Source organism: Talaromyces proteolyticus (assembly GCF_021365285.1).
Source record: "Talaromyces proteolyticus strain PMI_201 chromosome Unknown BGW36scaffold_4, whole genome shotgun sequence".
NCBI classification, from domain to species: domain Eukaryota; kingdom Fungi; phylum Ascomycota; class Eurotiomycetes; order Eurotiales; family Trichocomaceae; genus Talaromyces; species Talaromyces proteolyticus.
The window spans coordinates 1,183,057-1,203,710 of record NW_025764280.1 but is presented as its reverse complement, the minus strand read 5'-3'; the positions used below and the strand labels follow the sequence as shown (position 1 = coordinate 1,203,710).

General features: G+C 46.4%; 10 protein-coding genes across 10 annotated transcripts; 5 read left to right on the top strand and 5 right to left on the bottom strand.

The window, feature by feature from the left end:
* Positions 1-374: 374 nt before the first annotated feature.
* BGW36DRAFT_395593 (uncharacterized protein) lies at positions 375-2,184 on the bottom strand (the record flags this gene model as incomplete). Its single annotated transcript, XM_046218059.1, has 3 exons — positions 375-1,589; positions 1,644-1,957; positions 2,157-2,184. 3 exons carry the CDS (start codon positions 2,182-2,184, stop codon positions 375-377), a joined length of 1,557 nt encoding a protein of 518 aa, XP_046074225.1.
* A 1,021-nt stretch (positions 2,185-3,205) lies between these two features.
* On the bottom strand, positions 3,206-4,675 carry BGW36DRAFT_447161 (pyridoxal phosphate-dependent transferase; the record flags this gene model as incomplete). The annotated part of the gene is made up of 3 exons (XM_046221717.1): positions 4,349-4,675; positions 3,350-4,291; positions 3,206-3,297 (listed from the first exon to the last, which is right to left on the bottom strand). The coding sequence occupies exons 1-3, from the start codon at positions 4,437-4,439 to the stop codon at positions 3,206-3,208; spliced, it is 1,125 nt and encodes a 374-aa protein (XP_046074224.1). The 5' UTR covers positions 4,440-4,675.
* A 324-nt stretch (positions 4,676-4,999) lies between these two features.
* Positions 5,000-6,780, bottom strand: BGW36DRAFT_130275 (POT family-domain-containing protein). Its single transcript, XM_046209353.1, has one exon. The coding sequence runs from the start codon at positions 6,666-6,668 to the stop codon at positions 5,118-5,120; it is 1,551 nt and encodes a 516-aa protein (XP_046074223.1). The 5' UTR covers positions 6,669-6,780; the 3' UTR covers positions 5,000-5,117.
* Positions 6,781-7,412: 632 nt separating this feature from the next.
* Positions 7,413-10,000, top strand: BGW36DRAFT_405750 (fungal-specific transcription factor domain-containing protein). Its single transcript, XM_046218978.1, has 8 exons — positions 7,413-7,486; positions 7,549-7,573; positions 7,627-7,969; positions 8,002-8,487; positions 8,536-8,674; positions 8,724-8,807; positions 8,861-9,178; positions 9,240-10,000. Exons 1-8 carry the CDS (start codon positions 7,461-7,463, stop codon positions 9,877-9,879), a joined length of 2,061 nt encoding a protein of 686 aa, XP_046074222.1. The 5' UTR covers positions 7,413-7,460; the 3' UTR covers positions 9,880-10,000.
* A 162-nt stretch (positions 10,001-10,162) lies between these two features.
* BGW36DRAFT_292224 (Alpha/Beta hydrolase protein) lies at positions 10,163-10,607 on the top strand (the record flags this gene model as incomplete). Its single annotated transcript, XM_046210899.1, has 2 exons — positions 10,163-10,298; positions 10,396-10,607. The coding sequence occupies 2 exons, from the start codon at positions 10,163-10,165 to the stop codon at positions 10,605-10,607; spliced, it is 348 nt and encodes a 115-aa protein (XP_046074221.1).
* BGW36DRAFT_316461 (uncharacterized protein) lies at positions 10,396-11,124 on the top strand. Its single transcript, XM_046212563.1, has 2 exons — positions 10,396-10,915; positions 10,975-11,124. The coding sequence occupies exons 1-2, from the start codon at positions 10,729-10,731 to the stop codon at positions 11,070-11,072; spliced, it is 285 nt and encodes a 94-aa protein (XP_046074220.1). The 5' UTR covers positions 10,396-10,728; the 3' UTR covers positions 11,073-11,124.
* A 777-nt stretch (positions 11,125-11,901) lies between these two features.
* Positions 11,902-12,335, top strand: BGW36DRAFT_395590 (37S ribosomal protein Mrp10, mitochondrial; the record flags this gene model as incomplete). The annotated part of the gene is made up of 3 exons (XM_046218058.1): positions 11,902-12,028; positions 12,099-12,178; positions 12,240-12,335. The coding sequence occupies 3 exons, from the start codon at positions 11,902-11,904 to the stop codon at positions 12,333-12,335; spliced, it is 303 nt and encodes a 100-aa protein (XP_046074219.1).
* Positions 12,336-12,570: 235 nt separating this feature from the next.
* Positions 12,571-13,484, bottom strand: BGW36DRAFT_291243 (putative phosphoglycerate mutase; the record flags this gene model as incomplete). Its single annotated transcript, XM_046210828.1, has 4 exons — positions 12,571-12,637; positions 12,699-12,911; positions 12,977-13,364; positions 13,436-13,484. The coding sequence occupies 4 exons, from the start codon at positions 13,482-13,484 to the stop codon at positions 12,571-12,573; spliced, it is 717 nt and encodes a 238-aa protein (XP_046074218.1).
* A 1,347-nt stretch (positions 13,485-14,831) lies between these two features.
* BGW36DRAFT_374301 (glucose oxidase) lies at positions 14,832-16,904 on the bottom strand. Its single transcript, XM_046215665.1, has one exon. It carries the CDS (start codon positions 16,840-16,842, stop codon positions 15,025-15,027), a length of 1,818 nt encoding a protein of 605 aa, XP_046074217.1. The 5' UTR covers positions 16,843-16,904; the 3' UTR covers positions 14,832-15,024.
* Positions 16,905-18,219: 1,315 nt separating this feature from the next.
* On the top strand, positions 18,220-20,158 carry BGW36DRAFT_415546 (Lactonase, 7-bladed beta-propeller-domain-containing protein). The gene is made up of 4 exons (XM_046219324.1): positions 18,220-18,773; positions 18,855-19,335; positions 19,394-19,994; positions 20,050-20,158. The coding sequence occupies exons 1-3, from the start codon at positions 18,388-18,390 to the stop codon at positions 19,712-19,714; spliced, it is 1,188 nt and encodes a 395-aa protein (XP_046074216.1). The 5' UTR covers positions 18,220-18,387; the 3' UTR covers positions 19,715-19,994; positions 20,050-20,158.
* Positions 20,159-20,654: the final 496 nt, after the last annotated feature.

Sequence of the window (20,654 nt, the reverse complement as noted above, 5' to 3'; positions counted from 1 at the left end):
CAAGTTCAAGATAGTCGCTTATAGACATATCAAATAATAGTAAGCTCGACGTCAGTATAAGAACCAGCATTCTAGATGGCGTTGTGTATTGATTGTGTATTGTGTGCAAATAGAGTAATGGTTGGTGTATAATGTGACGGCCAATCGCAGCCCCGCTTTAAGCGCCCGCGTGCACGGCCCACGAGCTTCCGAGTTTCGACCCGATGTGTGTCCTGATTGGCTGACTCTATTGGCTAGTGCTTCGTTCCTTGCCCAATCACAGCCTGTCGACCCCTCTCATTGTCGATTTTCTGATAGGCTCATCCATTACTTCTTTTTGAGAACAATGTATACATTGAACATCTATTCATTCTATCCTACACAGCTGTAAAGAGTCAGCGCTTCCACAAATCCCGCCACAACTCTTTCAGCCCGTAGTGCTTGTAGCGATTTTCTTCATATATCTGTACACGCTGGTTATTCTGTAAAAGATCATCTAGGATCCCACCAGAGCTCCTGCGATGAGCCTTCGCCATGGGAGATTGCACCTTGTGTCCTGTGCGAGAGACAATCTCGCCTGCAAGCGAAGGCGCCACGTCTGCGTAGCAGGCGTTGAGTTCGCGCTCCAGGTTCAAATAAGGCTTCTGTGCAAGACGCGGCGCTTGAAGATTATACGACCGTGTCAGATCGTTGAGGGCTTTTATCTGTAGTTGATGCAAGCCACGCTCAAGAGCCATGAAGTCTGGATCCCGGAGAGGAGCCACATGTGGTAATGGCTCTTTCTGTTCTGATGAAACGACATTCGCAGGGCTCTGGACCGGATTTGATAACCGGCCATCATGGCTGATCTGTGAGAATGAAGGCTCCATCGGTTTATCCACATCTGACGACGTAAATGCAGTATCGAGTAAGCTCTTTTCCGTCAAACGAGCTTCCGCTGCGGCATATCCTCGAGCCCGTATCTGCTGCTGTTCCAGAGTCCCTCCCTGACTTGCAATCAATCGCGCAGCATGTCGTCGCCATTCCGTTCGCAGGCGCTGTCGGAAGCGATCAACCTCGCGTGCCAATTCCTGTTGTTTTTCTATCCACGGCGGAACAATTTCCTGCTTCTGGATGATCTTATTCATAAAATACTCCGTCGTATCAATAAACGCACTGCTCGCATTCGGGTCTGTCTCTGTATTCTTCCCTTTCCCGCGCGGCAGGTTTTTGAACTGGCCGCGCGCAATCGCGTCTTCGATTCTCTCGTTCGCTAACGAGGTCAGTCCCTGTATCGACATCGGGAGCGAGCGTGCGCCGGGCTCGAACCGTGATCGGAGCTCCTTTCTGACCGACTCCCGCTCCTCGTCCGACAGACCAGGGCTCTGACTAAGAGCGTATGTATGCGTGCGATCCCGCGCGCTGGCAAGTCGAGAACCAGTCGATTGGCGAGTTTTCGGGGCCGGCCGCATGTCGACGTTGACAGGCATGGCGGGCTTGGGGATTTGGTACGGGAGCTTGATGGGTTTTTTGCTGTCGTCGAGCATTCTCAGTGCGGTGTCATGGATGCTTTCGGTGTTGTGCCATGGTGTTGCCGCTGCGATATCCTGCGTGCCTTTTCCTGCACTGGCCTGAAGCCTGTTATTATGGGAATATTAAGGAATACCAGTAGACAAACCACTTACTGGCATGTTTACTACTGAAAAAGCGCCCGCATTCTCGCTCTTGAACGTGCTCATCTTGATTTTCTCTTCCAACTGCTTCTTTAAATCGTCCGAGAAGCCAGCCTCTTCGATATTTTTTCGTGCAGATCGTCCGCCTTCTAAGAACGCCTCTTCTGTCATCTCAGAGAGTCGGCGGGACAAAGCCCCTTCCTCTCTCTTCTCGCCAGTCCCAGATCCATTGCTTGGTGGTTCGTTTTGTCGCAGTGGCGATGCTGCAGAAAAAGGTCGTTGAAATCGGCTCCGTGCTTCTTTGGCTATCGATAGACACCGCTGGGCTGTGCGCCCCGATGCATTTTTATATGAAAACACAAAGCCGCGACTAAGACTCATGATGCGACCACTCCATAGATGAAATTGTCGCCGACGTCTCGATAAAGGACGGCGAGGTTGATGAACGATAAGAAACAATTGCTTAACGCCGACCTTATCAGTTTAACGTAATCGGTAAGCCACCCGCCGATGTAAACCACCCACCCACTTCTGCCAAAAAAACACATTCCATATTGATTCTATAACTTTAACACATCACTATACCACCAATTCACAAAAAAGAGTCTCTAACATCAGCTAAAATAGAGAAAAATATCTAATTAACTATTTCTAATTTAAAAATAGAAATATCTTGAGTATTTATGAAACTATAAAGATCTATACTATCTCTTAATCTGCAAGGCACGAGTCAGTTTCGCGATGTCGCTAATAACACACATATCGGTATCTTCGGAATGCGGTACTACTTCGAGATGGAACCGTCTGTTTTCTTGGATATGATGCTCAATTGGAGCCGATTGCCGTCTCCATTTCCATATAACAGAGGTAACACGGGTACGTGACGAAAGGATTATTGTGGCGCAACAATCTACGAGTGGAATAACGGCCTGGCACGTCTTATTGGCTTTTTTGGTTGGTGGGTGGGTGTATGACGACTCTATACAAATGATACGATGAAAATGGTGGCATGCGATGACAAGCACGAGGTACGTATGTTTATGTCAATAATTAACAGGTGAGTCATTGATAACCAATCATGAAGTTAATCTCTTGCCCAATAAAACAGCCTAGGCCTGTAGCCAAATAGACTTAATTATCAAACGGGTGTCTTTTCCTCGTTAACTTCTCAGGCCACCACAGCTTTGTTGCCTACAAGTGTTTTAAACATACAAGGGTATCTGAGGATTTCGTAACCAGTGCAGATATTTGGCTGGTGACAGACTCTAGTAAAGAATCGACAACCGTTGCGCCCGCAAGCCTTTTGCAAGTGCAGGCGTTTTGCAGGTGCATGTGGCCCTTCTCTCAGGCTGGACATACTAATCAATAAATCAACTCAATGACTTTAGGTAACTATGTACGAGAATACTAAGACAGGGAGAAAACCCCTATGCTGACAGGACCGTCACAATAACTTGGATTGCATGCAAGCCATGGGGATAGATTTAGCATCGACTCCATATATTGACAAAGACGTTTATATCTAGATTGGGTGCTTGCTCCCTGATATCCGCCACAATCGGGGTAACAAGTCTTTATGATACTGCTATATCTAGAATGTCTGCATCATGCTTCGTCAACCTTGTTATGACTCCCAGCAGAATTTGTACTGCCTCGTCTGAAATTTCTACTCATTCGATTAGTTGGCGGTTTCTCTCGTGGAAACAAGGATAACTCACGGTAATGTATCACCAAGCGGTCTCTGTGGATGAAAATACCTCTCTCTCGTCCCACTTTAATGAGGTCGTCAAGTCCAAAAGGCTGTTGCTCAAAGTCAAGCCAGATCATGTTGGTTTCCGTAGGGTACTTCAACTTTCCGCCACAGGATACCCAATGCTGAGCGATTTTTGCTGCGATATGATGAGTCCTGATGAGTTGATTTCCTTCAAATGTGTCCCGAACAGCAACGTACGCCGCTTCTGCCAACAGACCAGGCTGTCGAATGCTACCACCGATACTCTGTCTAATCCACCTAGCGCGACGGACGGCACCCTCGCTTCCTACCACGATTGCACCAGCTGGGGCGCCAAGCCCTTTGCTAAAGCACATGGTGATGGTATCAAAGAGGGCGCAGTATTCTATTAGAGAACCTTCGCCTGAAGCGACAGCCTCCCATAACCGAGCACCATCGAGGTGGACTCGAATTCCATTTGCGTGGGCAAAGTCGCAGATGCGTCGGGTTTCCTCCAATGGCATCACCATTCCCCGAAGAGTATTTTCTAGTGAAATAACTCGTGTAGGACATGCGTGTACCTTCTCTCCGTGTCCCAGCTTGATATGTGGAAGAATATCTTCAAGCGTAATATACTTGTCATTTGCTGGATGTACTGGCTGAGGAACTGCGCCGGTAAAAGCAAAGGCACCTCCTGCCTCGTTGTTCAAGCAGTGTGCACGCTCATCGCAGAGAATGCTGTAGGGGGGTTGAACCAGAAGACTCCGCAAAGAGACTATATTTCCCATTGTTCCAGACACGACCCAGAGGCCCGCCTCGTGACCTGTCAGGGATGCCAAATATGCTTCGAGCTTTTTCGTGCTGGGATCTGAGCGATCAAGATCGTCGAGAAGGCTAGCATAAGTGACGGCTTCAAGCATCGCTGCCGTTGGACTTGTGCGGACATCGCCTAGACCATTACATGAAATTAGCAATGGACTTGTAGAATGTAGCTGATGATCCTTACCTCGAAAATCGTATGCGGCTGATCCTAGACTGAGCCAAGAATTATGGCCAGGTGGTTTCTCGTTTAGAGGATCCTGGACCTTTGAATCCATTTTGATATGATACGAAGTCCGTCTAGAGATGTTGGAAAAAGGTGGTTTGGCTTCCGCAAGTAATATTCGCGGCAGTAATACTGCTGCAGTATTGCCAATTGTCGCAAAATCATATGAGCACAGTTTTGGTCAAGGACTCAAATATATTACACCTGCATCGAGCCTTACAAGTGACAGAAACGGAGTTGACTGTCCGTCATATGGCGAACTAAAGAGTGGGGCTATATCCTAATAAAATGAGGGCAATTGAACTATAATAGAATAAATTTTGAAATATATATTGAATATAGAATAGAATTTTTAATTTATATAGATGACCTACTATAATCAGAAAATAGTTCTTCCCTCCTAATTGTGGAGTGTGGCCTATGGCCCTACATAATATCGGTGACCTAACAGAAGTGCTAGATAACATTGAAGATAAGATGTAAACTCGGAGCATAAAGAAGTGACGCAACATAAGAGAGTATTGAGAGTATAATCAGCATAAAGATTTAGGCACTTCAGAAACTAGGGGCAATCGTTCTATCAATTGATATATTGGAATAGCGTCAAGTTTCGCTTCTTGAAGAAACCTAGAACCATCTCTAATCTCCTATACATGATATCTCCATCAATTCATTTTCCTGCAACAGTTCAAACTGACCCAAAACTAATGCTCCCATCTTGTATATTCATTCATACACCCTTGGCCAGTGGCTGAGAAACTGAGACTCTCGTATCAACAGCGCCTTCTCGCAACGCATTAAGGTGATCCTCCTCGCGATCTAAGCCTCTCATTTGGAACCAGAAAATGCATCCTCCACAGAATGCCAGAATTGCTGCGGCGATGTAATTCCAAACTAGGAGCGGATCGTTGGTCAATGAAACGAAAGCTTGTCCCAGTACGGAAGCTATAGCATTTGCAAAGAGAGCCAAAGCTTGTACAAGGGATCGCATGCTCTTTGGCGCTTTCGTGTACGAGTACTCCAGGAGGGTCGTATTCCCAAGTACCTCACCCATCGCCACCAGGAAGTAGATTCCGGCTTGTGCACCTATATTGATGGTGGAAGGTGAGTTGCAGGTGTTGGCTTCGTACCCACAGGGAGACTTTTGATAGATGTAGTATTGCAAAACAGCAGCCCATACCATGGCAGCTGTTCCACAAAAAAAGGCGGAGGTGATGCGCCGGATAGGGGAGACGTTGATCTTGTATTTGCGTAGTAACGGAAAAAGGAAGAACTGGAAGAAGGGGACGAGGACTATAATGGAAAGGGGGTCAATGATGGTAATAACTTCATTGGGCATGCCATGTAGCTGCAACGTGGCCGCCTGGGAGACTAGGTTGCCGTTGATCTGATTGAAGCAGAGAAAGAATAGCGGGTACCAAAAGAATACTCTGCAAGCCTTGAGTGCACGCCTGATCTCCTCCACCCACGCATCATCAAATGTCATCCAATGTGGGCGTTGTGTGGGTTCAATGGACGATGGCTTCACTGTTTCCCAGACAGAGCCTTGCTGAAAGCGCTTCCATGTTTCGAATGGGTTGATTGACCAGCGGGATTTCTGCGTGAATAGCAAAAGCCTCATAGCCTTACTCAGGACAGACGACTGAGGCGGTATACGGTTATATCTTCGACGCCCCCAAAGCATGACAAGGGGACACAGCAAATAGAGGATGGTCGGGACAAGCCAAGCCATCCAGAACCCAGAGTACTTTTCGATATAGGGCATTGAAATAATCCCCAAAAGTGCGCCGATATTTGTGAAAGAGTACCATAGCATGTAGGCTCTGTTTACTGTGGCTGTCGGGTCGATAATGACCTTTTCACCTGTAGGGAGTGTCTTGACTTTGATCTCGATGGCCGGCAGCTGTTCAACAACGAAGGGTGCTAAGTTAGACTTGACACCCCCAGTGGATAGGCCGAGGAGGACTATGCCAACGATGAAGGTCGAGAGCGATGCAGCGCGAGCTGAAATTACCTGTGGTATAGCTGCAACCACAATAACAGCGTGGGCGAGGATGCCAATTCCTCCACAGATGCATATCGTCTTGAAGCGTCCCCAATGTGCGTCTGCCAAATAGGCGCCAAGAAGGGGAGTCGTGTAGAAGAAGAATTGCTTGAAGGTGTTAATGGCGTAGGATACACGCTGGCCGTACCCCAGGGCACCGGACTGGCCGTGAGCACCACTGGCACCGGTAGTTGAGCCCGGGGGCAGAGGACGTTGGACAAAATTGGTCACTGTCATATGTCAGCCAATAGTTGGGACTGCAGTTCCAATGCCAATGGCTAAAGTATAGGGGCTATTACGTAGTTGACCGGTGCCATAGTATGTGAGTCTTTCGCACAACTCAATAAAGGCAATAGTGAAAGCGTGCCACGTGAAGTCATCAGGCACTCTTCTCAAAGTCCTGAGCTCTTCCTCGCTGGGAAACAGAGGAGGTGAATTTATTTCCTCATAGGTTCCACAGGTCAGATCATCGTTGGCCTTTCCACAAGTTGGCCTAGTACCAGGAATTCCAGCCTCAAGAGAAATAGGTCTCTTGGTGCTTGATACGTGCTTGAGAGAGTCAGAGGTTGCCATGATAGTGAAATTGGAGTGAACGAAGATAACCTAGCCTTGACTATTGGATCCAGACAACATTTGAAGTCGTGACTTGATTTATAACTGTACAGCAAGAGAGTTTTAGATGACCGAGAATAGCTTAGGTCCGGGCAGTGAACTCCGTGGTGTATACATAGTATGTAAGTGAACTGCTGGCTCATGTTGGTGAGAAAACGCATTTCTTTGCAATCGCAGCTTCATCAATGCCAGCAGAATACCCCGCTTTTGCATACACTAACTCTACTCGACTTGCATACCCTCCATATTCTTGTATCATTCAGTCTGGAGGAGCAAAGGCCTGGTGGGGCAAACAAGCCCGGGAGCCGGGGCTCCACGTCACGAGTACTCGTAGTAGTCATCTAGTCCTCCTCTATTTACTCTCAAAAGACCAACATTACCTGGTCCTGGTGACTACCAAATGCTACAGAGAAGGCCATGGATAGCGACAAGAAAAAAATCTCGTATGTCCAACTCTTGTCTTGATATCTGCTGCACCTGCGGTAACTGACCGAACCAATCATAGTTGCCGACGCTGTCAACTCCGTAAAGTAAGTGAGAAGAAGGATCAAGGACAGAACGCACTACTGAGAATACTTCGTAGTTGAAATGCACGAGATTGTGCCCTTGCGACAACTGCGTGACCAGTGGTAACGAATGCTCTTTTCGGGATGATGATTTTCGACGTCGACCGGTCAGCCGCGCCTATGTTGCTGCGCTCGAAGAACGGTTGGCCTCCTACGAGGCAACTATACGGTCCATGAAGCAATCTCTAAGAAACCCGTCATCACTCTTGTCATCAACATCTCTTACACAAACCTCGATGACTGCTCCAGATTCGGAGTGCGTTGGGCCGGACCTCATATTCGATTACAGCGGCTCCTCTCGAGTATCTACTTTGATCCTGCAACAGAGCCCTCAAGGCATGTATATCGACTCTTCATATCGTGTGCTACACCAAATTCTGACACAACCACAGGTCACCGCTCATTCTATGGGCCTACTAGTATATATCAAAAGGGGTGTGTCACAGGGTATGCAAATAGCGGTCATCAAGGGCGGCGCAGCTCGACGTTTAACCAGTACCAGCAAGATATTCATTTGTCAGGCATTTTCAAAGTTGATGACATAATACTCAAGGAATCTTTGTCCATGTTCTTCCGCCACCTCAATGCCGAGTGTCCATTCATCGACGAACCGACCCTGGTTGGAGACTTCACCCAGAACAAGTACGAGGGCAAATTCTGGTCATACCCGCTTCTATATGCCATTTGCTGCTTGGGTGCAAGGATCTCGAAAGATAAGCAGGTCTCGACAACTGTTGAAGCACTGGGGCCTTACGTCAATAAGCTACTAAGCATAAAGAGTCTCCAAAGTCCCCACATCACCACAGTGCAGGCTTTTCTGTGTCTGTCGTTGTTCGAATTCGGCGCAGGAAACAATACCAAGGGCTGGATACTGTCAGGTAAATCCGCCATAATATCTATGATATAACAGGCAGCTAATTCTTAAGGCATGGCATTCCGGATGGTACAAGACTTGGGACTTCACCAGGACCCCAAGTTCCTAGTAAAGGATGACAATACCATCAACCTCAGCCAGGATTCGCGGATGAGGAGAAAGGTATACTGGGGATGCTATGTTATCGATAAGTGCGTAAAGATATTCTTGATCATCCTCCCATATTAATGAAGAGCCAAGAGTCATCAGTTTGTATTTTGGGCGCCCCATCTATCTTCGGGAAGACGATGCCTCCGTCGACCCTTTGGATCTTCAAAATGACCAGTAATCCCTCATCTGCTTTGAAAAATGAGAAGACTTCTGATGAATTGGAATAGAATCAATGCCAAAGAGACTCTAGAAACGCCAGGGGCGAACCCCGCCTTGTCGTCTCTATTAACCGACATCATACCCTCATCGCTCATACTCATCCAACTCGCCCATCTTGGCAAAATCATCGAATTGATGATGACAGAGGTATTCTCAACTAGACTGATCAAACTCCCCAGAAAGGATCTCGTTACCCATCGAGTGGCCAAGCTGGAGGAGTTGAACCTACGACTATTTCAATGGCATACAGCTCTACCAGAGTTTCTCGCTTGGAGTCAATGGACTCCAACAACTCAAAACTTACCACCGCAGCTTGCGATTTTACAGTAAGATAGCGCCTTACCTAATTCCTCATTTATTGCACCGGGTTTGTAATGACATATGAAGTGCACTGTATCATAGCTGCATAATATCATTGAACCGACACTTCATCAAACCAACCCCAGGATTTGCACGAAAAAGCCAGTCTCAAGAAATCTGCATCTCCTCTGCAGATAGCATCATGGCCATAACTCGGCAATACCGCGCCCAGCATTCGCTCACAACCGCACCGTTGATCCTGGTATACAGCTTAACAATGGCAGTAACTGCAGTAACATTCGCTCTTGACAACAGCACAACATCTCCCCAAGGTAATCAAGCTTCAGAACTTGGTCAACACATGAACTTCCTTCTCAAGACACTCAAGGAATGTTCTAAGACATATGATGTTGCTCTTGATATTAGCGAGAAGCTGGAAAAGGGCACATTTAGCAGGAAGAAGCGCTCGCAGGCCGAGGTGAACGATTCGTCTTCAGAAGATGAAGACAATTCACGGGACGCTGGGCAATCGTCAACAAAACCCATAATTCTCCAAGAAACAATGCAGGCGGGAATAGGAAGCTGGGTACCATCGTGGTGGAACGACGATGTTGTGGGCTTTGCAGAACCCAGTGATGCCGAGGGAGAACTTGGGGTGATGCCATTTCCTGAGGATCAAGAGGGTGACATGGTCTCCAACTTCGATTGGAGTAATATCTTGCTTTAGATTATTCAAATTAATAAATTTTGGGTGTAACAATCATGAACACTACCCGGATAGGACTACCAAATCCGTTTCCGGATTGGTGGGGACCGTAGACGGACCGTCAACTCCATTTGATGCTCGGGCGGAGTTGATTTCAGAAGGAACAACGCCATTAATTACCTTTCAGCTTTCATTTCGGTCCCCCTCGAGAATCTTTTTCTATTAATATATCAGCATCGACTATGCTTTGATCCTGCTATAGTGGTGTATATCGTAAAGACTCATTGAAGCACGGCGATTGAAAATGGCTAGACATGATGTGGACCTGGAACGGCACCCTGGCTACAAACACGCGGATCCATTCGATGCTGGCTATTTGCCAGTGACTTATATTTATAAACTACATTACGAGCAATATGGAAACACAGAGGGAAAGCCAGGTTAGTCAGAGCAAACCTTGATGATAGTCATTGCTCAAAGCACTAGATGAATAAGTCAATGGAAGCGACAGATAGACGAATCGAGAAATGAATATAGTGATATTTCTTCATGGCGGCCCTGGAGGACGCACCACAAAGGAAAACACGCAGTATTTCGATCCAGCCATCTATCGTGTAGTACTGCTCGATCAAAGGGGCGCTGACAAATCCCAACCGTGTGCCGAACTTCGGGAGAATAACTCCCATCTTCTTGTCGATGACATTGAGAGGCCCCGTGAGCACATTGGTATTCGGAAATGGGGTATATAGACCTAGATGCTTACGATAAGTTTGTGAACCATTTGCCAGCATCCGATAGGAATGATCCCTTGCAGGGGTATTAACTCTTGACATCCGAAGACCTCCAAGTAAGAAGAGCCGCATCAAGAAGATGGAACACGTGGACATAACCATCGGCGCCCCAGAGCCTAGTGCAAATACATTTGCCAAGATAGATGATGATGGCTGGTCGCTATCGCATGTCCGGTTAGAGGCTCATTACTTTGCGCATGGCGTCTGGTTGGAAGACAGTCAACTTTTCAACCCGCAAAACCTTGGTCGTGTCACACATATTCCGTGTAAGTTATGGAACAAGAAAAGGTACCCTCATAATTGGGAGTAGCTAATCTATAGACAGTGACAATCATCCAGGGGCGATATGATGTCATTTGCCCTCCTCAAACAGCATGGGAGTTGCATAAGCTGTGGAGGGCTGAAGCGGAGGAAGTAAGGTGATTGGTACATAACTAATAATTAATACAATTGTGTACAGAATAGTTACTATCTCACACACACACACACACACACACACACACACAATTTATTAACACCCGGCGGCTAAGCCGAAAGGGCAACTATTGCTAATCTACTTGTACATTTCCTAATATGTGCCGTGTCTCCTTGGAGCTTGTACAAATCCACTTTTAGCTTATGTCCTCTCATCTGTCAACATTGTAATTAGCGGATTCTCGTGGGTTAGTAATTTTGTTAGTAGGCTGGTTTGAAGGCATTTTTTTAAGTGTTTAACATCTTATCTTCAGCAGCTGAATCGCGTCTACTATGTCTGGCATAAGATAGTTGGTGTAGGTTAGATTAGGAGGAGTAAATGATCTATATTTATCTATAGAGTTAAGTAACATTGAATTGGCCATCCACTTCCAATATTAAAAGCGGAGGTGCTCTACAGTCTCTCTTATTTATCTATATGTACACTAATCTATCTATACTATGTTTATTCAGTAGAGATACCTATTTAACCTTATTATATTAGTCTAGAGTTAAGCTAATACGTTCACATCTTTTCATAATAATTAATCATATAACGATTGGTTAGAAATTAAGATTTGAAATCGCTATAGAACGCGTTCTTCGGCAGAATTGGGCGGGTGGCTTACCGATTACGTTATGTCCGAAAGCAGCTTATATAAGCATACCACCAATCAGAGCGCAAATTAGGTCTTGGCAGAGCCATTTTTCGCCGAGTTGTTTCCGCGGCCAGACAATTCCCCTACAATCGCGACAATTCTACACCATATCACTGCCGGCGCTCAGGAGTGGCTTCAAGATGCCTGCCAAAGGTGCTACGACTCGCTTGAATCCGGTGCGGCTGCAAACCATCAACCACCTCCGAGTGCGCCGTCCGAACCAACAACAACAAAACTCGTGCGCAACCATCATGTCTTCGATGCTGAGTATGCTTTATCCTGCTGAACAATCAATTGGACTCGTCTGGATTTGTCATCAATACTGACAACTGACTAGACTGCTGGGCATCGGCCGGACAAGGTGCTGAAGGATGCCAGGCTCTGGAAGAATCGCTCAAAGCTTGCATGGACCAACGGGTGCGTATCCCCACATACAGCTATATATTTATTTCAAATCCGATGCTAACGACGATCACAGAAAGACAAGACTGTCCAGACCAACTCCATCAATTACCACCTCATGAGAATGTTCCCCAAGGTTGCCGGACCCCGCAAGAAACAGGGGCGTGTCTGAGCGTTTGATTGTTATACAAAATATCCTTCTGTTGCATACGTGGAGTTTTGGAGTGAAATTTCTGCCAGGTATCATCTGCATGTTGCCTTGTACTAGTAGTGCAAGCAGTGTATGATTATTCGGGGCTGCTGTATAATATATTTACATCTTTATGGAATTATGGAATTATATTCTCGCCAATGTCTATCTCTATTCTAGTCGTCCATGTCCATCCAAAACCTACTGTATATGCCGGTTATGACGAACTCGGAAACGCCATGCCAGCGAACAGCGCTGGCTCATCGATACTATGGTGCTGGTAGCTATAATATGCGGGTTAGAAGCACGAAATATGAAAAACATGACGTATCAATCCGAACTCACCTGAGCACGCCAATACCCCCCGGAGGAAGCATCAACGACAGCGGGAACTCTAGAGGATAGCCCAGCCAGCGCTTGACAAAAGCCCTCAGAAGATGGCCGTGCGCCACAAGCACGATATCCGCCGGTCCAGGCTCGTCATGCATGTGATTTACCTGAATAGCCTTTATTTCCTTGATAAGGTCATCCAAGCGGTCTGTGACTTGCTGTGCGGATCTTGGATAATATCAGCCCTTCCTAATCCTTCTGACATGCATGTGAGGTGACTGTGAGCGACTTACTCTCCATCCTCGCACCCATCCCTCCAGATATCCCACGGCCTGTCGACATCCAGACCATGTTCTTTGCGCAACGCGCGAATCTGCTTCGTGACCATGCCCTCGTACAGGCCATAATCCCACTCAGCGAGACGGTCTGTCGTCGAGACTCGCGACGAATCCAGTGCCGAATCCGACGACTCCGACTCAGTCGCAGAGAAGAGCAGGTTAAAGGTCGTCTGGGCTCTTTTCCTTGGACTGATGTAGACGTGCGCAATGCGGGATGGGTCGACGGCTTTGCCCTTGCCGACCAGAATGCGACCTGTGCTCTGGACTTGGGTGACGCCGTGCTCGGTCAGATCGAGCTCGGTGGTGCCCGTGTACTGCCCGGATTTGGTCCATTCGGTTTCTCCTACGTTGGTTTGTCAGGGTCAAGTGCTAGGTTCATGTATATACGTTATATAGGATCAATGATCAACTTACCATGCCGCGCAATGTACACGCGGGGTGTCCCCGCATCCTTGTCGGGCATTCTTCTTTACCAGGGTCGAAATGCAGCGATCTTGTGGCACGTAATGTTCTGTACAGAGCAAGCCAGATACAATTGTAAACGAGTAAACGAGTAAATGGAAATTTACATATATCCTCATAAACTTAATCTTATCCCGGCACACCGAGAAAACAGCCGTAGCGCGCTAGTCCCGATTAGGGCTATCTGCTAGTGCTGTCTGGATAGGGTTAAAATCTGCAAAATTAAAAATATTCTATACATTATCTTTATTTAATATAATTTATATACCAGTATCTAATAAGAACTCTAAGATCATAAATTATAGAAGTCTGTGCTTGAGGTGATAATTTTTCTGTACTGAATGATAAATTTCTGTGTTTAATTTTAAACCTCTCAACCCTTCCTTTAATCGAGGGAATTGGCTTATGAGGGTTAAGAAGCAAGCAGTCCTGTTTTGTCCATATATGGGGAGAGAAGCACTGCCCCAGAGATATTTTTAGTTGTTTATTCGAAGCTATGATTATTCTTGGGGTCGATAACGTAGACTGTGTAGTGACTAGCAATCCATATCATTGTTTTACTGAGGAATATCATGAAACATGAAGCAACTGCTGCAAACTCTGACGATAAATAAGATTTAGCAATGCTTCTGCCGAGGCCATGAAAACCCTTCGCGATAACTTCGACAAGCCTCGTAGTGAAGTCCACAATATGAAGTCAGTGGCCATTCTTTTTGTTAAAAGCATCAATTGCGTCCCTTTTTTCGTTCCTGTTTACGCGTTCTTGTGCTTTCTGGAATGCCTTGTCCTATTGTGCTCTATGGACATCACCTTTCCGACTGGTAGAATTACTTGAAACTTACCAATGCAGTTCTTAGTTACTATGGCCTAGTCTTCCCTTGCTTCCGATGAGTTGATATATAATGTGATGTACATCTGAATATATTGCACGGGTATGTTTGTTTTCATGTATCTTCCGTGCTCTACCGCAATTTTTAATGACATTGCGTGGCAATTGAAGTAGTTACACGTGTTTATTACGTCCCTGTTCAGCGCTGATGGGCCCGGGTTAGAGACAGGGAGCTTTTTGCCGTTTGGCTCTCAGCACGGCTTCTAGAAATTCCTCTAATGGTCGATTGTGACAGGCAGCGAGTTAACACTGTATGAGAGTTCGATAAGTACAGAAATATGCAGCCATTCTCACTATAATCGACAATTCATTTTCGAAATACACTTCTGCTATTCCTGACAGAGATATGTGTTACTGTAGCTGCTGACAGCGTAGAAGGCTGCTTTGTCCCAAGCAACAACATAGTTCTAGATTCAACTGGTCTAAGATTATACTGTACAAATTATATGTATCAGACTGTATAGGTTCAACTCAATAAGCACTAAGAGATTATCTCCCCTTGTCTATAAGCAATATATCTAAATCATCTACATCTTAGAGAATCTAACTAATACGACAGATGAAGACCAGAAGTTGGGGGGTTGGATTCCACCCGAGCAGGTTCGCCAGTGACCACGCCCTTATGAACTATATATCTGGTCGTTTCCACCCATTAGGGCTTTTTGGCATAGTCTGCCAGGATTGCATCAGCAATCTTCAAAGCCATGCCGTAGAAAATGGTCATGACATGAGAAGAGACCTGAGTAGGAGGGATAGAGCCGTCAATGACACGTAGGCCCTGTGTACCGTACACCTTCGCGGTGGCATCGACAACACCACCAAGCTCTCTAGACATCATGGAACAGCTGCTCACAGCATGCCAGTTGGCACGGAAGTTCTGTAAGACATAGTCCGTCCACTGGGAAAGCGTAGCGTTCTCAGCCAAGTTGTAGCCAGGAATGATCTCCCCAGCGAAGTAGTTCTTCATAGCGCCTTTGTTAGAGAGATCACGTGCAAGCTTGGAAGCAGCAGCCTGACCAAGGAGGTCCAGCTCATTCATGAAGAACTTGGGATCATTTGCGTATTGCCATAGGTAGGGGTCGCTACTGAGAATATGGACTGAACCGCGTGTGAAAGGAATCAGATCCCACAAATCGAAGTTAATCTTGCCCTCAGTATCCATGAAAAGCTCGGCGAAGGCAACGTCCTCGTTCAGAAGCCAGTTACGGTAGTTCTCATACTGAACTTTGAGAGCAGTTGCATTGTGAAATCCACCGCGCGCAACAGTCTCCTCAGCCCACTGATCGAGCTTGGTATTGAGCAACTCTTTAGCCTGAGGGGCGTAGTCACCAAAGGTCTCAGTGAAGTTGGCAAAGAAGACAGCCTGACCCTGGCCAGCACCGGCGGCATTAGCGTGGGAACTGACGGTGGTAGTGGTCTGATCCTGCATATTAAGACCAACAGGAAGCTCAACAAGCTGAGTAACATTGGCCTGGTCAAGGACAGACTTCAAACCAATGCCAGAATATTCTAAGATCAGCGGAGAGATAGCGGAGCCAGCAGCTAATAGGACCTCGTGTCTGGTATAAACATTAAAGTTTACGGCCTTATTAGTACCGAAATTTACACCAACAGCCTTAGGACCGGAAGCGGTCTGATTAAAGAGAATCTTTCCGACCATCTGGCCAGTTAAGATCTTCAAGTTGGGGCGCTGGTAGTTGGGAAGCAGCCATTCACGGGCAGCATCAGCACGAACTTGGTTTTCATCAACATTGTTAAGGATCATAGAGACACCGCGAGGGTGACCACAGAGAAAGTCTTGCTGAACGGGAACACCAAGGGCTGACGTAGTGTTTATAAGGGCCTTCATAATAGGAGACCAAGGCTGACCATTGTCACGAGGTCCGGCGTGGACGGTACCGTTGAATCCATGACAGGTAGCATTGAAGTAGTGACCGGCAGCAATTTGGGCAGCATTAGGAGGACGTGAGACCTCAGCCATCTTCATGTACTGGAACATGTTGTCCCAGTTCCAGCCCTCCATGCCAAAAACCTTTTCCCAGGAGTCAATCTGGACCTTGTCTGGGCGCGTCCAGGAGTCACCATTTATCAAGGTTGATCCTCCGAGGCCCCTGCCGGACTTGATATTGTTAGTACGGTTGTTGATCAGGGGAACGGTGAGGTAGTTTTGGTCAACAGTGGTGCCGAATATTTGGCCGTAGGCGTTTGGATCCTCGATAATTGGTCCATCGTTGGACTCATAGAAGCCCTTTTCGATGACTAGGACTTTGATCTTAGGGTTCTCCGTCAGTTTGGCGGCAACAGTCAGGCCAGTCAAGCCACCACCAGCAATAATGTAATCAACGGTCTTTCCAGCGACCTTGCTGGGGTCGGTGAGAAGGCTGGACTGGACATCAATCTGCTCGGAGGCCAGATAGGCCTGGACCGTAACCACAGAGAAGAAAAGGGTGCTGAGAAAGACGGACCCCATTTCGAAGAGGCAATCTTAAAGAGATGAAGAAGATGGAGAACTGCAAGGAAAGGTAGGAATGGATGGGTTGTTGTGCTACAGAGCTTGCTCGAGCAGCAGGTGGCCGGAATATATAGATCGGCATTAACACGTTCCCTCTTCTACTTCGGTTCTTCACTGGGCCTAGATTGTACCATTTTTAATGGGAAATCGTGCTAGCAGTGGTTTTGCTAGTAGGTGTAGAATACATGAGATACCACTTGTGCTATGGGGACTTGAACAGCAAGTGCTGGGATAACGACTGGGTCTATGGACCTTGCATGGAAGCGTTTAAAGAATTGATTCGTGCACGAGGACGTAGCTGGTCAATAACATCGTATCTGCAAGACGCTGTGCACTCCACCGGCATGTACGTAAGCTGTAGATACTCTTTGTAACTGATAATTACCTGAATTACTAAGTCAAAGAACCATTGACAAAACTCTATGTATCTTGGCAACAGGCGCGGAAGCACGTTGTTGCAGTGAAGACTGTCTAAAAACCTCGCTATGAATTATTCAATATTTAGGTTATCATGGTAATGAAACGCAGTAAACAACTGATACGCAATTGATACCATATATTCATATCTTGGCTCTGAATGTACAGGTTTCGCAGTGGCTATCAATCTAAGATTAGTATACACCATAAAGCTGTAGACAGAGAGCAATATTGGAATAAAATACCAAATAAGTGGGAATGGAGCGCCACGAGCATATTGATCAGCTACATGCGCAATGGATACACCTTCACATACTCATTCTATGTATTCGCTTAATAGTCTCTCTTCCTTTCACCAACGGAATAGTGGTAGGTAAAGGCTCAGTACGCTAATAAGGAACGCTAGTGGCATCACCCGTTCCTTTGCATGCAGAGCTAGTGGGAAACATACTAAAGAGATATTGCGCATACTAGCCCTAGGTAAGCACTAAATGTCTCCCTGGCCGGTGAGGCGTTTGGGATAGATGATATTTTTGGTTCGGCAGCGCAGACACAGCTAGTAACTGGCTTCTCGAATAGTGGTTCGTTGTTCTCGAGGCCCACGCTCAGTATTGGCGCCAAGATAGACATGGACCTTCTGGAGCCTGCCTTGGCACTCGCTCTACGGAGGGAGAAGTCGTTGACGCAGGACAAGAGAAAAGGTTCAGGGCTGTGGAAAATCATCAAGCTTGGTGCCAAGGCTGGTCTCCCTTAGCTTTGTGCCTAATCTTCCATGGTTACAGTGGACATTGAATAATATGTAAACGCGTATCTTTACGACTGTTCTGGGCCAGCAGGTGGCAATTTCTAAGCAGAATGCCGAGATCTCATCTTACTAATTTCCAAGGGTCTGGAACTGGCTTGCTCGAAATCGGATTCCGGTATATCAAACCGCCCCAATATCAATCACGTTTTGCACATGCTGTCCTATGTTGGATAAGGTACGGGTTTTCGAATCATTTGTCACCGACTCCTCATCTCTTGACCTATTAGCTGCCCTACTTCAAGGCGGGAAAAAGAAGAGAGTAGAGGATAGATATATCTATCATGAGGTCGCATTTCATCAGCTTGGTGGCATCCCTTTTGGGGAACACTGTGCTTGCTACGAGACTTTATGCGGCATCATACGCAGGCTCTGTCACATCACTCGCCCTGACCAAGACCAGGGGAGCCTATGAGCTATCCACCCTCTCCAAGACCGCTGCCTGTGGCAGCAGCCCTTCTTGGTTAATGTTAGACAGTGAGAACAGCATCCTATACTGTCTAGACGAAGGAATTACGGCTCTAAATGGTAGCGTCACCACCTTCAAAACAAATCAAAATGGAACACTAAGTATGATTCAACATCTGAAAACTCTGACTGGACCGGTAATGTCTGCAATGTATTCCGCGCCTCAGGTTTCAAAGGGCCAGTTTCTTGCAGTAGCACACTAGTATGTTCCTGTGATACCTCAGAAAATGATCCTGTCTGCGTGTATGCCATGCGTTGCTGACCTCTTTTTTTCGTTCTGTAGTAGCGCGTCATCCGTCACCACGTACGCCGTGGATCCTGCTCAAGGACTTTTTAACCATTCCCAAACCTTTGTCTATGAGATGACTGGTCCCGGTCCTGTCCCTTCTCGACAGGATGCTCCTCATCCCCACGGAGTAATTGTCGACCCAACAGGACGCTTTGTCCTTGTTCCTGACCTTGGAGCTGACCTCGTCCGCATCTTCGAGGTCAGCCCACTGACGGGCTACCTTGATCAGGTAGAGCCCCTGGCCGTAACCCTAGGGTCCGGACCTAGACACGGCGTATTTTGGACTCCCAAAGGTGCGAAAAACACATCTACTGACGTCTACTTTTATCTCGTGCAAGAATTGAGTAATAGCCTGAGTGGCTTTAGAGTCATTTATTCAGAAGACGGAATTTCCTTCGCCAAAGTCTACGAAGGAAGCACATATGGCAACAGGGCTCCCCCCACTGGGTCTAAGGCAGCCGAGATTGCAATATCGGTAAGTGTTGTCTTCCCCTCAAAGCGACGTACCAGGTTAACATCAGCGTGCCCCGAAGCCTGAAAACAATCATGTAATAGTCTCCAATCGCTTGGACAGCACTTTTGGCCGGAACAGCGATTCATTCGCTGTATTTGCTTGCGCCGATGCCAGTGGAAAATTTTTTGAAGACGTCTCTTTCCTCGGCCTCCATCGGGCCCACGGCTCTTCCCCACGGCAGTTCAGCATCAACGGTGATCTGGATATGGTTGCGGTGGCATTGGAAAGCAGCCAGAGGGTCGCTGTGACTCGGTGGAACAAGCGTACGGGAAGTCCCGGAATCCTCCTCGTGGAGAAGCAGATGGATGGGGATATTCCCGCCGTAGTCTGGGATCTTTAAGTGAGCTATGTGACAGATCAAAAAACAATAGAATTAGTCTCTATCGGTGAGAATACTAAGCATAGGGAGGATAGGGGAAAGAAATAAATGAAGCTATCTCCAACTGTTTGACATCAGCTCTGTGCGCCACCTTATTTCCCAATCCGGAAGCGGTGTCCAGTCCATTTTTGATTGCCTCAGCACTTGTTTTGACAAAATCGATCGTTAGTCTATTAACTCCCAGGCTTTCCGGTTTCTTCAAGAAACGGATACTGCATCATCTATCGACGAATTAAAGGAGGTACGTTGGAACTATGTGCCGTTAATGTGATTTGCACTTTCTAACCATATTATAGAATATTTTCGATTCCAAGAAACATTAAAAGGAGATTCTAGTTGGATTGGCTCATTTACTCTGATTTCTACGCATATATTTTGCCCATAAGCCTTAGCCTTGAATTATTATTTATTACAACCACCTTTAATTATTCTGGTAGAGTATATAATTTATATTAAGATCTATACCATCTTTATCCTTTAATCAAGTTTGCAAATATCTATAACTACACCATTTTACAGTAGTATAGAATCATAGGAATGTCCATAAGATGTATATAATATATCTGATATTGATAATATCACCGAAGGTTCTATGATGAGTTTGGTGTAGTGCTCTGAATCCCATATTAGGCCTAATGACGCGGTCATTGCTAGCAAATAAGCATTCAAACTCAGCACTTAGAACAGTAGAAACTGTAACAAAATGACAACATTATCAGTATATTTAAGAAGGCGGCCAAGTTCTAGAATAGGATAAGGCAACAAATATTCTGAAATTCATATTTATATGAAATTAGGCAAGTCCAAGAACATGCCCTATCACAATCGGTCCACCGGGTCTCAAGCAGTTGATAAGTGAGTTGAAATGGTTCTATCACTGATCATAATGGACTTCTTGCTC

Excerpts from the sequence above, each read along its gene's own strand:
- BGW36DRAFT_130275 (XM_046209353.1), bottom strand. The coding sequence starts at position 6,668 with ATGACAGTGACCAATTTTGTCCAACGTCCTCTGCCCCCGGGCTCAACT.
- BGW36DRAFT_405750 (XM_046218978.1), top strand. The coding sequence starts at position 7,461 with ATGGATAGCGACAAGAAAAAAATCTC. Across the intron at positions 7,970-8,001 it reads GTATATCGACTCTTCATATC|GTCACCGCTCATTCTATGGG; the intron begins GTGTGCTACACC and ends ACACAACCACAG. Across the intron at positions 9,179-9,239 it reads CCGCAGCTTGCGATTTTACA|TGCACTGTATCATAGCTGCA; the intron begins GTAAGATAGCGC and ends TGACATATGAAG.
- BGW36DRAFT_316461 (XM_046212563.1), top strand. The coding sequence starts at position 10,729 with ATGGAACACGTGGACATAACCATCGGCGCCCCAGAGCCTAGTGCAAAT. Across the intron at positions 10,916-10,974 it reads TCGTGTCACACATATTCCGT|TGACAATCATCCAGGGGCGA; the intron begins GTAAGTTATGGA and ends ATCTATAGACAG.
- BGW36DRAFT_374301 (XM_046215665.1), bottom strand. The coding sequence starts at position 16,842 with ATGGGGTCCGTCTTTCTCAGCACCCTTTTCTTCTCTGTGGTTACGGTC.
- BGW36DRAFT_415546 (XM_046219324.1), top strand. The coding sequence starts at position 18,388 with ATGAGGTCGCATTTCATCAGCTTGGTGGCATCCCTTTTGGGGAACACT. Across the intron at positions 18,774-18,854 it reads TTTCTTGCAGTAGCACACTA|TAGCGCGTCATCCGTCACCA; the intron begins GTATGTTCCTGT and ends TTCGTTCTGTAG. Across the intron at positions 19,336-19,393 it reads CAGCCGAGATTGCAATATCG|CCTGAAAACAATCATGTAAT; the intron begins GTAAGTGTTGTC and ends CGTGCCCCGAAG.